Source organism: Acomys minous (genome assembly GCF_964271855.1).
Source record: "Acomys minous genome assembly, chromosome: 15".
In the NCBI taxonomy this organism is placed as follows: domain Eukaryota; kingdom Metazoa; phylum Chordata; class Mammalia; order Rodentia; family Muridae; genus Acomys; species Acomys minous.
In genome coordinates, this window is record NC_140497.1 from 72,273,501 (window position 1) to 72,290,699 (window position 17,199).

The 17,199-nt window shown below is 41.5% G+C and overlaps 1 protein-coding gene across 8 annotated transcripts in view; it reads right to left on the bottom strand.

Moving 5' to 3' along the window:
• ANKRD17 (ankyrin repeat domain 17) overlaps window positions 1–17,199 on the bottom strand; it is a 143,527-nt gene that overhangs the window by 14,497 nt on the left and 111,831 nt on the right. For 7 of the 8 annotated variants that reach the window (XM_084758429.1, XM_084758428.1, XM_084758434.1 and 4 more), the window contains 5 exons: window positions 11,941–12,112; window positions 10,525–10,972; window positions 9,812–9,967; window positions 6,704–6,853; window positions 1,595–3,225 (listed from right to left, as the gene is read on the bottom strand). In XM_084758429.1, coding sequence (XP_084614555.1) covers window positions 1,595–3,225; window positions 6,704–6,853; window positions 9,812–9,967; window positions 10,525–10,972; window positions 11,941–12,112 — 2,557 coding nt within the window. The remainder of the gene's footprint in view (window positions 1–1,594; window positions 3,226–6,703; window positions 6,854–9,811; window positions 9,968–10,524; window positions 10,973–11,940; window positions 12,113–17,199) is intronic. The other variant, XM_084758430.1, reaches the window with a different exon arrangement.

Consider the following 17,199-nt stretch of genomic DNA (forward strand, 5'->3'; position numbering starts at 1 on the left):
GTGGTGTACCCCTTTAATCCTAGCATTTGAGGGGCAAACGCAGGAGGATCTCATGAGTTCAAGGCCAGCTCCATCAATGTAATAAATTCCAGAAGAGTCAATGCTACAAAGAGAAACCCTGTCTCAAAAAACCAAAACCCAAAAAGATAGGGTCTCCTATCTCCCAGGAAAAAAGTGAACTCCACATATAGCCACGGACTACAGTGAACCCAAAGTGCTAGAAGTACAGAAGTCCGTACTACCATGCTTTCTCAAAAGCACAACAGGTCTAATGCAACTTGGCTGCCTATACTGGATCCTTAAACAAGAAAGTAGTTATTTGAATACCATGAAATCAGCCAGGCGTGGTGGTGAATGCCTTTAATCCCAGCATTCAAGAAGCAAAGCCCGGCGGATCGCTGTAAATTCGAGGTCAGCCTGGTCTACAAAGCAAGCCCAGGACAGCCAAGGCTACACAGAGAAACACTGTCTCAAAAAAACCAAAAAATTAAAAATTAAAATAAAAAATACCAATTTCTTCTTTTGTGTATATATCCATAGTCATCTAAGATATTTACACAAGAAGCTGCAATTCCTTTATTATAAATCTATTTTTAAAATGAAGTTAAAAAGCAGTAACAATTAGAAAATCTTTAGATCCCCTGTAAACATCAGTGCTGCCCAAAAAAACTGCCCTTGAAATAGAGATGTTCCATAATGTTGCTGTCCAACATGGCAGCCATTAATCCACAGCTTGACAAGAAGATAAAATGTTATTTTGAGACAGAGTCATACCGTGCAGCCCTGGCTAGCCTGAAACTCAGAGACATGTCATCCAAAGCTGGGATTAAAAGTATGTGTACCACACCTGCTCAATTTTCATCAAGTTAAATAGAAATAAAAGAGATAGCTCATGGCTACCACATTATAGATGATATAGCTGAACACCATTTTCATCTTAAAACAAAGAAGACAGACAAAAATGAATCCAGATTTAACAAACGTAGTTATTTGGTGTTTGGTGGCATTTATTTATGAGTGTAAAACCCAAGCTTTTCTTCCTTCCTTCCTTTGGCAGTAGGATCTCCCTTAGCCAAGGCAGTCCCAGATCAAGGTAAGTATGCTGCTGAATGACTTAACACTCCTGGCCTTCCCACCACTCCCTTCTACAAGCTGGGACAGCAGGCAGGCATCACAATGGCCTTTCCTTGTTTCTTCCAAGACAGGATATAATGAAGCCTGCTTTCAAGCTCAAGCGACTCCTCTTCAGCCTCTCAAGTTTCTCCCATCCCTGGAAACATCCCACAGCTAGTGTCCTTTTTTTCAGAGCAGGAGTGGGGTGGGAGAATTGAGACCTATTAACTTTTTATGGGAAACTCAAGATAAACTTTACTGTAGCTTACACCTTTAAAACCAGTGCTAAGGAAGCAAAGGCTTGACTGTAAGGCAGCCTGGGCCACACAGTGAGACCCTGTCTCAGATACAAGAGCAGCACAACAAATCACTCGCCATCCAAGTAGCCTACCAGTCAAGTACATTATAACGTAGCCAGGATTTTCCCCAGCATCCATGGAAAGTAGTAACTGCGGAATGTCAAACAAATGCACACGCTTACCTGAGGGACTTGGAGCAGGTCTCTGTAATGGTGGCCTAAAGCCTGGTGCTTTGGAAGTGTCAGATTGGTGTAAAGGATCAGAGTTTGGCAAATACGAGGACTTCGCTGACAGCATAGATTCTGGTGTTGACTGAGATGAAACAACAGATCCTCCCCAGAAGGCATGAGCATTAGTAGGGTTGTTCTCAAACAATGTGCTAAAGGGCCCAAATGGCAATGGGGCACTGAAGTTGGGAGCAACAGGCTTATTTGCTGGATGAACTGAATTCTGACAAGCACTTTGTGTACTTAAGGTTGAAGGTAGCTGGACAGAGGAGGGGACACTATGAGGTCTCTTAATGTGATTGACATTGAGGACTGCAACAGATGAACTCTGCACTGGAGCTGAATTCTTGTGAGGGGCAGTTGTGCCATGAGAGGGAGGTCTGATAGGAGGGGTTTCCATTTTAGGAGGCTGGGAGCATCCCATTTGTGTTTGAGGCATAGGATACGTCACAGGCGCAGTAGAAGGCACCACCACTGGAGCAGAGCTTGTTGCTGTAGGAGGAACAGTCATTCTCACATCCGGGGAAGGAACCTGAGACTGCTGAAGAGGGGGTCTTGGCTCCTGAGGAACAGATCCCGGAGGCTGCGGCTGAGTGGAATGACCTGATGAGCTCCCAGAAGAACTGCTGCTGTGTGGGGGTCTGTTGCTTGCAGTTTCTACTACTGGTGGACTACTTGCTTCCTGTTCGGAAGAAGATGCCGCTTTATTTGGGGATGCTGAGCCACAATCCAAAGGGCTATTTCTAGAGCCGCCTCCTGGCTGGGCTGGTGGTGATGGGGAGGATGGGGATGATACTGGATAGTGTTCTTTGGCAGTAGGCATAGGATATGTGGCGTTAGTGGGTGCGGTGCTGTTGTTGCTTGCTGTAGTTGTGACTGTTGTGGTTGTGGCATTGGATGTCTTCACAACTGTGACAAAAAGCTGCCTTCTGACTGAAGGAGAACTGGGACTGCCGTTTGAAGACGTACCAGGCACCACTGAAGCTGATGAACTGGTTGCAGTTGTTGGACTTGAAGTTAAAGAACCTGCTGAATTCACCTGAGAACCACTGCTATTCTGATTGCTATGGCGAGGCACCATGTGAGGCTTAGGCGAGTTAGTAGCTCTGGCAGGGCTCAAAGGCCTGACAGGAAAAGGACCCCAAGTGGATTGAGCTGGTGGAAAAGTACCTCCAAAGTGGGTCATGGGCAACCTTGGTGGACGGATCTGCTGGAAAGTCTGAGCAGCAAGCAAAGCATGTGCAAACTGTGGAGGAGGATATGCTAATGGAAGAGAAACTGGAAACCCAGGTCTCACATTAGTCACTGGGTTCTTAATGGTTTTGTGAGTGGATGCAGAAGAGATTGCAGGCACAGCGAGTGCTGTGGCAGTCTGAGATGTTGATGACAGAGCTACAGTTGTCATTTTAATTCCCATTAAGGAGCTATTAGCAGCAGTGGTGGTAGGTGCTGATGACCCTATTTTGGAATTTGCTGAGGAGCTTTTCAAACGATTCTTTGGAATAAGTTCATCAATTTCTTTGTCTGGATCCTTGATCAAAGCATTGATCAACTGAGTTGCTTGTCTTGTTGATTCAGTGCCACCCCTATATGTTATTCAACAGACAAAAACAAATGCCCCCCAAATTAGCATTAATTTCACTGCCTTCTAGTAATATACTCTATCATTCGTGTGTAGACATTTATACACACACACACAGACAAGACACACACACAGGAACACACACACAAGAAACAGATAAACCAAAGTGTGCAAGAACAATCTTCTCATCAATTTTAAGCATTCTTCAAATCATAAATTACCTTGAATTAATGCTAGGCTTCAAAATATCAGCAACATCTTTTTGATCTGAGTGTGGAAGGTGTTGGTAGTTTTTCACAGCTAAGTGCCCTACCATGAACCTATATTAGCTATCTTAAGTGATTTTTTATTTTACTTATTTATTTTTGTTTTTTGGTATTTCAAGACAGGGTTTCTCTGTGTAGCCTTGGCTGTCCTGAACTCGCATTGTAGACCAGGCTGGCCTCGAATTCACAGGGATCAACCTGCACCTGCCTCCCGAGTGCTGGGATTAAAGGTGTGTGCCATCACCACCCAGCTTAAGATTTACTATTTTATTATTTATACAGTACTCTTTGCATACATGACAGAAGAGGCACCAGATCTCATTACAGATGATTATAAGCCGCCATGTGGTTGCTGAGCAGTGCTTTCACTCTGAGGCATCCCTCCATCCCCTCAAGTGACTTAAAAAAAAAAAAGGCTTATTTATGTTCATGTGTGTAAGTGTTTTAAGACAGTGGTGAGCCACCATGTGGGTGCTAGAAACTGAATCCAGGTCTTCTCCAAGAGCAATAAGTACTCTTTAACAACTCCAGCACACCCCACCCTCTTAAATGAAAATTTCATTTTCCTATTGTTTCCTTAAACTAAGATATTATTTTTCCCATTGTAAAATGTTTTATCATTAGGAAATCCATTATACAAAAAAGTTTGTGTCGCCTATAAAATTATTACAAAGTTAAATAGGTGGTCAACAACTAGGAATGGTACTCAATGCCATTAGTATCACAGACAGCTAATGTGTGAGTTCAAGGCCACTCTGAGCTACATATTGACATCTGGTCTTAAAAGAAAAAGAGAAGAAAAATGATAAGCCTTGGGTAGTAGTACAAGCCCTTAATCATAACACTTATAAAGGCAGGGGGATTTCTGTAAGTTCAAAGCCAGCCTGGTCTAGTGAGTTACATAGAGAAACCCTGCCTCAAAAAAAAAAAAAAAAAAAAAAAAGGATCAATACAATCTAAGTAAGCCGGGTGGTGGTGACGCAGGCCTTTAATTCTAGCACTTGGGAGACAGAGGCAGGCAGATTGCTGAGTTCGAGGCCAGCCTGATCTACAAAGCGAGTCCAGGACAGTCAAGGCTACACAGAGAGACCCTATCTCAAGAAAACAAAAACAGAACAACAACAAAAAAAGAAAATAAAACAAACAAGTCTAAGTAAGTTGGTGAGCATGAGTGAGAATTTAGTTTCCATCTTTGGCATCACAAAAACCAACGAGCATACAAATAAAAGTAAACAAGGAAAATTTCACAAATGAACAAGAAAAATGGATTTTATATGGTTTTTTTTTGTTTTTGTTTTTGTTTTTGTTTTTTTTGGCTTTTTGAGACAGGGTTTCTCTGTGTGGTAGTCCTGGGTGTCCTGGCCTCACTCTATAGACCAGGCTGGTCTCAAATTCAGAGATCTACTTGCCTCTCCCTCCCCAAGTGCTGGGATTAAAAGATAGGTACCACCTTGCCCAGCTAGGATTTTATCTTTAATCCTGGAATCTGAGAACATAGTTTACTACATATTCTCAGATGGCATCTCTATAAACAACATTGCAATCCCTTGGGGGAAGATCTCTCAAAATGAGTGAGGAATCTCGATAATGTCAACAGCAAACTGTCACGCTAGCTCTTCAGAAAAATGCTTGGTTAAGTTCATGTATGGAAACCTCAGGAACAAATGACCCAGGAAGGGGACCTGATTGCCTTTCTCTGGATACAGCAGGTTGCGACAACCTAGCTATTCTAGCAGAGGGAAAAGCAAGAAAGGAGGAAGAGATGGAAAGAAAATGTATTATTAAGTTCCTTCTTACTTTGAAGAAAATAACTATCAGCCCTAATACACACTGCTTGCTACATACCCTGCTTCCAAAACAGACTTCCACTATAAACACAGCTTCTTACATCCTTATGCCTAGGGCTGGAGAGATGGCTCAGAGGTTAAGAGCACTGACTGCTCTTCCAGAGGTCCTGAGTTCAGTTCTCAGTTACCATAAGGTAGCTTACAGCCTTGAGATCTGATGCCCTCTTATGGAGTGTAGGCATACATGAAGGTAAAACACTGCATATACAATAAATAAATAAATCTTAAACAAACAAAAAGATATCTTTATTCTGAGAGTATTTCAGCAGATGTGTATGAGTTTTTTGAGTTAAATTTTTATGTTAGATTTAATTGTACAATAAGTTCAAGTTCGAAGGATAATGTCTCAAAAGAACAAAATCTCAAATGTAAATTTGAGAGAAAATAACTTCTTGCTTAAAAAAAAAAAGTTAGAAATGGACTACTAAAGGCTTGGGACAAAAATGTTAAGATTATCTCAAATTTCTGTACCAACTTAAAACATGTCATAAGAATAGCCAGGCATAGTGGCATGCACCTGTAATCCCAGGCAAAGGCAGGTGGATCTCTGTGAGTTCAAGGCAGGCGTGGTCAACAAAGGAAGTCCAGGACAGCCGAAGTTACAGAGAAACCCTGTCTCAGGAAAAATGAAAATAAAGTGTGTGTGTATATATATGTGTATATGTGCGTGTGTATACACGCATACATACACATATTTTTCTTATATATTATTTTCTCTAAAAAAGAGAATATACGAATTAGAAAAAGCCCTGGAAATGATTATATTCCCAAACACTCACATATTGGGGGGGGTGTAGTGGGGTGGGAGTGGAGCTACCTTATCACTCTGCATAGCTCTGGCTGTCCTGGAACTTACTATTAAGATCAGGTTGACCTTGATCCTAGAGGTCAGTCTACCTGCCTCTGCTGGGATTAAAGGCCTGTGTCACTACACTCATACAGTTATTATCTTTGAAAAACATAAGAGCTGGGGAGATAGCTTAATGGGTAAGAATGCTTGCTGTACAAAGGATAAAGACATAAGTCAAATTCTCAACACCCATATAAAACTTGGGTATAACTAACGTCAGCTTCAGTTTCACCAAGGGATACTATCTCGTGAGAGTAAGATAGAGTGACAGGCCATGAGAACATGAACACACACACACACACACACACACACACACACACACACACACACACACACCCCAAAATGATTCCAGCCCACTGAATAACTGAGTTCAATTCTAGCAACCACATGGTGGCTCATAGCCACCTATAATGAGATCAGGTGCAATCTTCTGGAAGGCAGGCACACATGCAGGCAGGATGCTGTACACATAAGAAATAATATTAAGGAAAATAAGACAAAGAAGCAAGCGAGCTTTGCCTTATAGTTATTATGCGGTCTCCAGTCTTGTCCTTCTGCTTGTCGATGTCTATGTGCGCACCAGTGAATTCCCGAATAGCATTGATGTTACAGCCACCTCTTCCAATCACTCTGGATATCACAGTCGATGGAACAGACACTTTTTTTGACCTGTTTAAAAGTTGCAAAGATAAATTAACAAAATGAGACAAAACATTAGTAGTAGTTATAATGAAAATAATAAAGTTTATTGAGGATCTTACTATAAATGGAGAATTGACTAAATAAGCTTCCTATATTTATTCTTTTTGTTTCAAAGATTTATTTTTATGAATACAGTGCCCTGCCTGCATGCGCACCTGCATACCAGAAGACGGCATTAGACTACATTATAGACAGTTGGGAGCTATGATCTGGTTGATGGGAACTGAACTCAGGACCTCTGGAAGAGCAGCCAGTGCTCTCAACTTCTGAGTGATCTCTCCAGCCCACTTTTTCTTCATCTTTGAGACAGGGTTTCTCTGTGTAGCCTTGGCTGTCCTGGAGTCACTTTGTAGACCAGGCTGGCCTGGTCAAACTATTCGCCTGCCTCTGCCTCCTGAGGGTTGGGATTAAAGGTGTGTACTACCACACTCAGCCGTTTTATTTAAATACAGGATAAATACAGATCTCATTATGTAGCTTTGACGGGACAGAAAAGCAGAACTTGGCCTGCCACCAAAGTGTTGGGATTAAAGGTGTGGACCACCACAAGCAGCTTGTTGTTTGTTGTTTTTCTATGTTAGTCTTGGCTGTACTGGCGCCTTGGCTTTGTAGAACAGGTTGGCTTCGAACTCAGTGACCTACCTGCTCTGCCTGGGTGCTAGGAATACATGTGTGCACTACCATGCCAGGCTTTTTATTTACTCTTAATTCAGATAAACACAAGGCTCCTTTATTCCCAGTACCCTCAAGACAAAAGCAGGTGAGTGTCTCTGAGTTCCAGGCTTGCCAGGTCAACACATTTAGAAGCTGGGCGTGGTGGCGCACGCCTTTAAACCCAGCACTCGGGAGGCAGAGGCAGGCGGATCGCTGTGAGTTCAAGGCCAGCCTGGTCTACAAAGTGAGTCCAGGATGGCCAAGGCTACACAGAGAAACCCTGTCTCGAAAAAAACCAAAATAAATAAATAACTAAATAACTAAATAAATAAATAAATAAAAATAAAATAAAATAGATGCTGCCTTAGCCTAGCTTTTTATCTCACTGTTTGCTTTATTGACTATCATCTTATTTTATCCCTGCAAATCCTGGTGATGCAAAGCAAGAGGGATGGTTTAAAGATCTAATTTTGCCTAAAGGTCAAAGAAAGACATTTTGTAGGCACCTTTCTGTTTAACTTGTTTATTTATAATGAATTGTCTTAAAGAATGTTATGAAAATTCTTGTTTCTCTGACATTTTCAGAAGCATTTGATTATCTACACACATAATTCAGTAGATTCATGTGAGGAAAAAGAAAAGCCTAGTAGAAATTAAAAGGAAAACAAAACAAAACAAAAAAAACCAAAACAAAACAAAAAAACAACAACAACAACAAAAAACCCCTAGGTTAGCCTGCTAAGCCCTGGGAGCTGATGGCAGGAGGCTCAGTTGTCAGTGAATTCAAGGCCTATCTGGGCTATGTACGACACCCTCTCATGTCAGGCTGGCTTCCAAGTCAAACAATCTTCCTGTCACCAACTCTCAAGTGCTTGGATTACCAGTATAAACTATCACGCCAGGCTTTGCAAAATTACAAGGGTTTTTGTATTTTATCAGTGGAGGGGTAGTAGTAGTGGTGATGCACGTGTCAGGAAATACATGTGGAAGTCACAGGACAACTTGGAAGTGGTAAATTTGTGTGTGCCTATGTGACTGGATGTCGTGTGTGCACAGCTGCCCGTGGAAGCTAGAAAATGGTGTCTAATCTCTTCAAACTCAGGTTCCAGGCATCTGTGAGCTGTCCCACATGGGTGCTAGCAACTGAACTCAGGTACTTCAGAAGATAAGCATGTAGTCTTAACTACTAACCCATCTCTCCAGCCCATAAAAATTACAATTTTACTTGTTTGTTTGTAATGCGAACACGAGAATCTCAAACACCAGGCTTGCCTGAAACTCGCTGTGTAACTGAAGCTAACACTGAACTACAACGGGTCCTCCAGACTTCAACTGTCCAAGAGTCAGGATTATAGGCATGCGCCACCAGGGCTTGGCACATTTCAACTTTAAATCTTCTAATTAGTTAAAGGTATATAGATGGGTATATAGATGCCACTGAGATTGCTCAGTGGCAGAGCACTTCCCTAGCACCGAGGCCCTTGGTTTTATCCCCAGTGCTGAAAGACAAAAAAGGAGATAATGTAAGTTTCTAACAAGTCAATTTAAGAAAATTTCATAGAGGTGAATTGGGTATGGTGGCAATCTCAGCACTCAGGAGGCAGAAGTAGGCAGCTTTCTTAACAGTTTAACACCAGGTTGCTCTACAAAGAGCTCCAAGCTACCTGGAGCTACACAGTGAGACCCTGAAAAGAAAACGGTTGCAGGGTGGGGTGAGGGTAGGGTGGAGGGAGTTGGGGGGGGGGGGGGATGAGTAACCCCTGATGTGTTGACACATGCCTGTGGTCTTTAGCACTTAGCAGGCCGAGGCTTATGAGGACCATCTGAGATGGAAGATGAGCCCTCTGTGGTGATCCATGCCTATAATCCAAGCACTGAGTTGAAGACAAAGATCAGAAGCTCAAGGACAACTTAGTCCAATGTGGAACCTTCTCTCAAAATAAAAACATAAAAACTGTGCTGGGGATATAGCTCAAGCATGAAGTACACTCACCTGCATGGTAGAGGCCCTGGGTCCAACCCCGTGACAGGAAAAGGAGAGTTTCGTGAGAAGTGCATCTTTTCTCAGTGCTTACTACTTTTTAAGACGGGCACCGGGATGAAAGGCACCTGCCATGATGCCTCAATCTTGTTTTGAACACTGACTTTTTTGGCATATGAAATACCAAAAAGCTGTCTGTTGATGAGATCTGATTTGGCGACATGAGTTGATCTGCAACCCTGGGAATGATGGGAGGCAACTAGCTGCAATATAAACCAATAATCACTCACCTCCTCACGACTTCCTTCCATCCTTCTTCCCTCTTTTGCCCACGTTTAGGACTTGCTACTGTTAACTTCCCATTTGGAGAGGAAAGAGGAGACGGACCAGATTTTGTACAAGTTGACAGAGAATTACTGGTCCCTTCATTGACAGTCTCTGACAATCTTTAATAAAGGAGGGAAAGTACATTAATAATGAACAGATGCACAGGAAATTATAAATGATAAAGGTAACATGTTACATAGCTTATTATTTAAGTTTATTTAATTAGAGAGAACAAATGAAGATCTTGTTTATAACTTTTCTACTAGTTAACATGCAACAACAAAGAGCCAGTTTTGAGAATATACAGGGGGCAGAATATAACACTGTGAAACTACACATCAATGTTTTATTTTCTGAGACAGGGTCTTGCTACATAGCTCACCCTACAATGAAGTCAACATGTAGCCCAAGCTGGCTTCGAATCTGTGATTTTTCTTGCTTCAGACTCCCAAATGCTGAGATTACAGGCATGAGCCACCATGCCCTGCTTCACTATCAATGCTTCTCATAAGTTAAGTTTAACAATCACAAAAAATTACATGGGGAAAAAAATTTATTTTCTCAGCATAAAATCTTAACAACATCTCAGTATTCTTTACCATACAAAAATATTTATTTTACTTGTTTCACAAGAAATTTTCACACGACACCAGTAAAAGCAGAACTTGGAACTAACTTTATAGAAGCCTTGCCAGAAACGGATTTTCTCTCCTCCTTTGGAAATGTAACAAGAACGGACGGCTGCTTCTTGCTGGTCACAGTAGTAGTGACCACAGCCGGTGAATGATTGTCACTCTTCCTGCTGCTGTTGCTGTTACTGCTTTCGTCACTGCAGCTGGAAATCCTCATGTTGTCACTGTCCCCACTCTCGCTGGTACTGCTGCTCTTGGACTCTCCATTCACCTTCTCTGGCTGACTGTATGAAATTGGTAGTGGATCATCAAATATGATTTGAACATTTTCTGGAGTAATTTTGTTTTTCCTGTTTTTCCTCTTTGAACTGGTGGTGGTTATGGTATTATTTCTTTTACCATGGGAACCTGCCAAAGTAGTCCAGGTAGCAGATATTCCTATGGTAGTGGTGGTAGTGGCACTTGGAGGCTCTGTCAAGACTTCAGGTTCTTCTGGAAAAGCAACAATATTGAATTAGTCATTCACTGATGAGACTGATTTAATAGTATTCACATGAATCATGTATTACATTTTACATAAAATTATTAATTTAAGTGTAGCAATGTTTCTATGAATATATGTCAATTGAAGGGAAAATACTCAGTATGATATGCGATTACATACAATGCATATGTTTACCTGTAAACAGTCCAAATAAAGAGAAAGACTAAGCACATGTACCCAAACGTTTTGAAAATAAGAACTGAAGAAAATGTCCATAATCCAAGCTACTTGAAAGGTTGGGTTAAGAGGTTTTAAGAGTGCAACCCTAGTCAGAGCTAAGAACAACAAATGGATCTCAAAACCAAAGAACTACAAAACATAAACAAACTAAAAACTAAACAAAAAGTTGGGGAATGAGTCAATGAATTAAACAAGCACACTGGTCTTTGGTCCTCAGACACTGAATGCAAAAACTGGGGGAGACAGGAGACAGGGTTTTATTGTACGCTCATGGCTAGCCTTGCCTTCATTACTTGGCCTGCCTCAGTCTCTGAATGCTAGGATTATAAATAGGCACCACCACATCCAGTTTAAAGGAACTGTAATCAGGAGTCTTAGGCACAGACTTACTTTGTAGCCAAGGAGGACTTTGAACTCCTGACCCTCCTGCTTTCCACTTCCCAAATGGGACACCACTGTGCCTAGGTTAAATAATTTTTTTTAGTACCAAGGATTGTCTTGAAGACCTAGCTCACCACAAACAGAAGTTAGAAGAGCTACATGGTGGTACCCTTAAATTTCTGAAAGAATCTTACCAAATTGCACAACCGGGCCTTGAACTCATTATAGATCGCACACAGGACTTGAACCTGATCTTTAATCTCGGCCTATCAAGTAAATGAATTTCAGCTACTAGGTGCAGCTATGTACAGTTTGGTCTGCAGCCTTAAAATGGATGTTCAGCTCAGAAAAATACCTTCAACTTTAAGTTTTTCTTTTTCTTGAGCAGCTTGGAGTTCAAAGTTCTCCTTATTTTTGGCTTCAATTTCTTCTAATTTCCTTCTTTGTTCTTCCTTTTTTTTCCTTCTCTTCTCTTTTCGCTTTTCTCTTTTGGCAGCCAAAGCCAGCCTTCGACTTTCTTCCCTCAACTGGTAAAAATAGATAAATAAGAGAGAAATGCAATACTAGGATCACTCTGAATAAAAGTAGGCACATAACTGTCATTTATTACAAGGCAATTAGGAAGCTTTCAAATTAAAAGTCATTGGATTCAACTTACTGCTGGAAACATGACATGTAACCACACCTGAACAGTAATCTGCATAGTAAACGGCACAGGCAGAACAGTATCTGAGCTCTAGACCATTTTTAAAGTAGTAAGTTGCATGCAAAGATTTTCCTTGTTGCTGTTTTTGGTGGTGGTTGTTTATTTGGTTTTATTTGAGACAGGATTACTATGTGTAACCTGGGCTGTCCTGGACTCACTTTGTAGACCAGGCTGGCCTTGAACTCATAGAGATCTGCCTGCCTCTCTGCCTCCCTGAAAGCTGGGATTACAGGGGTACAACACCATGCCCAGGAAGCCCATTGCTTTTATTAAACTCCAATTCTAGTGCATACTGGTTGGTCCTAAAACTCTTTTCTGTAGTACAGCCAAACATATTTCATTTGAGTAGAAGCCTCTTAAAAAAATGATCTAACTTCTCTTTTGTGCCTCTTGCTGCAAAGTCAGTCTTCCAAACAAACACAAAATAAAAACATCCCCTCTGTGGCCAGAACTCTGTGGCATCTTATTTCAACTTCCTGAGAGTTAGTTAGCATTATAGATATGAATTAATTTCCTCCTTTGATTGTGCTTTCAGCTTCCTTTCCTCCTTTAGTCCTATTGTACCCAGAGCCTTGTGCTTGCCAGGAGAGCACTCTACACAGCTCTAGCACCAGCACAAGTCTTTTTCAGAAACTGTCCTAACTTTACATATATGTCTGGGTCTTAGCTGGCCAAGCGCACAACACCATGGTTCACAGCTACAGATAAGAACTATCCTTAGTTTTTTTTTTGTTTTTTTTTTTTTTTGGTTTTTTGAGACAAGGTTTCTCTGTGTAGCCTTGGCTGTCCTAGACTCGCTTTGTAGACCAGGCTGGCCTCGAACTCACAGCGATCCGCCTGCCTCTGCCTCCCGAGTGCTGGGATTAAAGGCGTGCGCCACCACGCCCGGCCTATCCTTAGTTTTTATTGAGGGAAATAGAAATCTCATTTTTGAAAAGGGAAACAGATTAGGAGGATATGGGTGACACAAGCATACTGCACAGTACGCTTTCAAAGTTTTTGCTGGTCTCCTGGAAGTACAAAAGCTCCAGTCTAAAGAGTAGGAAAAGAGGGACTGTTTCTCTTTGTTGGTGTAAGACTTCTGCCGAATGCAACTTCATGGTCATTTTAGCCTACATAGCAAAGCCAGTCCCAAAACAAACCAATCAAGGCCACTAATAGATGACACTCTCCATTACTTAAAAGGGTGGAGGGACTATAATTTCCTGCTAAGTCTGGAAGAGGAAAGAAAGGGAGCCAGCAATCAGTTACTTGAATCCTCTTGAACAAGACTCGTGGTTTTCCTGTCTGGTTTTGATCACTTCGGAGAGGTAAGTATAAAAAAAGACAAGGACTGGACTTAAGATTAAAGGGCGGGGGCTGGAGAGAGGGCTCAGAGGTTAAGGGCACTGACTGCTCCTCCAGAGGTCCTGTAGTTCAATTCCCAGCAACTCAACATGATGGCTCACAACCATCTATATAATGTGATCTGATGCCCTCTTCTGGCCTGCAGATGTATGTGCAGCCAGCATACTGTATACATAATAATAAATAAATCTTTAAAAAAAAAAAAAAGAGTAAAGGGCGTTTAAAAAAAAAAAGTGTGCGCCACCACTGTCCGGCTGAATACATTTCTTCCTTCCTTTCTTTCTTTTTTAAAGATCTATTTATTATGTATCTAGTGTTCTCCCTGCATGTATGCCTGCATGCTAGGAGAGAGCACCAGATTTTGTTATAGATGTCTATGAGGCAAAATGCGATTGCTGGGAATTGAACTCAAAGATGTATTTATTATTATGTATATAGTACTCTAGCTGCATGACACCTACATGCCACAAGAGGGCATCAGATCATGTTATAGGTGGCTTTGTGTTACCATGTGGTTGCTGGGAATTGAACTCAGGACCTCTGGAAGAGCAGGTGGCTCTCTTAATCTCTGAGGCATCTCTCTAGCCCCCTTGAATATATTCTCCACACCCCCAAGACAGGGTTTCTCTCTGTAGCCTTGGCTGTCCTAGACTCACATTGTAGACCAGGTTGGCCTTGAACTCACAATGATCCGCCTGCCTCTGCCTCTGAGTGCTAAGATTAAAGGTGTGCGCCACCATGCCCAGCCCTTGAATACATGTTTAAAAAGCAAAAATACCCCCATGTATTACAGTGACTCCTATCTGTACCCTCAGCACTCCAGGTGTGGAGGCAGGCAGGAAAGTGGGAGGCCAGCTTCCTCAATAAACCATTCCACTAGCACAAAGAGTATAAAGAAAAAAAACCAAAAAGCCTAGAAGCCTGAATATTTAGCATTTCTTTTCTGTTTGTTTCCTTGAGGCAGGATCTCACAGCCAAGGATGGCTTCAAACTCTCTCTGTTGCCAAAACTAACACCAAACTCCCTCTTCTCTTGTCTATGCCTCCCAAGTGCTGGATTACAGAGGTAAATGACATCACCTAGCTGTAAAGAAAGATTGTTGCTAACTTGATATTGTGCTAGGCATGGCAAAAAACCTATATGAAGAGAAGAGGTTGGGGCCTGTATGAAGGTGATAATGTAGGAAGCCTAACTGTCTCCTAAGGGAATTGATTCCAGCAAAAAAACCAAAATTCATGGCTGCTCAAACTTTTACGCGAAATACCATATATTTTTGCTGCTGTTTCCTTTTTTGAGACAGGGCTTCTCGTCTAACAGCCCTGGCTGTCCTGCCTTGAACTCAAGAGAAACACTTTATTGCCTAGTATGCTTCAGGGCTGTGTGTGTTGTCCTTAGCAATCACACACTGTGATAACATTATCATAGAGTTAGATTCCTTCCTTAAATTTTTGTTTTGTTTTTTGAGATACGGCTTCTCTGGTAACAGTCCTGACTGTCCTCCAATTTTCTCTGTATACCAGACTGGCCTTGAACTTCAGAGATCTAACTGCCTATGCCTCCTGAGTGCTGGGATTAAAGGACTGCACCACCACCATCCATCTTTAAATGTCATGTATTTTATTCCATCACTATGTGCCTTAATGAACAGTTGTCATATGCATGCTGTTACTCAGGACATAACAAAGGTCTACCTGCTGGATACAGAAGTTTCTTCTGAATTTATGTATTTTGCCCTTGTGTTAGGTTTGGGTACTGCACAAGTGCTGGTACCCAAGGAAGCTAGAAAAATGCACCAGATTCCCTGCTCTGGAACTGGACAGTTGTAGTCTCCCATGTACAAGCTGGGAAATGAACCCGAGTATCCTCTAGAAGAGCACCAGTGCTGTCAACAGCTCGATAGTCCATCTTCTAACTATTTATGAATCATACTTCACTGAATCCTTAAACAACAACAACAACAAACTATAAGTATGGGGGCAGGTGGTGATTTTGCTTGCTTAAAATGTTTCTCTATTCACTGGTTTATTTATCTTGTCAGCATGGTTGAGTGGAGGTTATAGAACAATGTCGTATTTGGTTCTCTCCCGACACCGTCTGTGCTCTGGCATAAACACCCTGCCTGTCAGCCTTGGCTTCAAGTATCTCTATCTATCTGCTGAGCCATATCACTAGCCCCACATAGATTTTAGTAGGGTGATGTAAGTTGTATGAAGGTACAAGATATTCAATATTTCAAGTAGAAACAGAATACCAATGTGCAAGTTATAAGGCAGAATTGTACCTGGTGTATTCAAGTAAACTAGTGGAGCTGACAAGAGTAGAAAATGAATTTTAGAAATAGTAAAAGTTGTTTGTTTTTTTTAACACTTCACACTTAGGGTATTTAAGAGCCTTTAAATTTTTTTCTGTTTTAAAACTTGTCGGGCTTTATTTTATTTCATACACCTGTAACTCCAGCACTCTGGAAGCTAAGGCAGGTCTGCCACGGTTAAAGGCCAACAATGGCTACAGAATGCATATTAGACTAGCCATGGCTATAAAACCAAAACCAAAAGAAGGAGGGGGGGAAAAAAAAGCAAAAAGTAAAGAATCAGCAAAGGAGACACCCCTACCCCCCAGGGTGTGAACACCCTACCAAGGAGATGAAAAGCCAATTGGGGAATATACCTACTGGAGTTAGATTAAAAAAAAAAAAAGACTGCATATTTGCTGCTCCTCCCAAGAACCTGTGCTTGGTTCTCTGCACCCATGTCAGACACCTGAAACTCCAGCTCCAGGGGATTAAATTTGTGGGCACCTGTGCATACATAGCATGCAATCATATAGCCACACATATATGCACACATTTTTAAAAAGTTGTTTCCCTTTTTTCCCCTCAAAGGTTGAATATGTAGCCTTTGACTTAGAAGTTCCTAGAGAGCAAGGCACCTAGGATCCCAGGATGAAGGAGGGTCAGAGATATACAGACGATGACGTCTCGAAATAAAACTGTATGGTGATACAGAAAACAAGGAAAATAATATATCAAAAAGGAAGAATGTTCCAACAATGAATAGGATACACCAGATTATTTAGTGCACAAATAGGGGTGTACGTGGTTATTAAAAGTATCTAGTCCCTGGCCAGGCAGAAAGTATTCCTGGGTGGCTACAGAGAGTGGAGAAGATTTCTGGAACTGTTCTTTTGATGCTACAATTTGCTTTCTGATGTAATATGAAGTCTTATTAAAGGTTAAAAGAGGACAGGGGTGGGAGTAAATGATGTGGGTGAGTGAGACTAAATTAAAACAGGAACGCAGTGTTGTAACTACTGGTCCATAGTAAAGGAATAAAAAAAAAAAACCACTTTGTTACTTCATCAGCACTAAAATACTAGGATGCACACATCCCTTCTAGATAGCATAATGCCTGCATACAACCTCACGTTAATACAGATGACATGAAGTTATTTGATTGTGTTGCTTGGGGAATTAAAACAAAAAACAAAAAAAACCACAGAAGCCACTTGAACAAGTCCAGTCCCAGGCAGGGAGGCTTTTGATCCAAAATTACAACAGCTGAT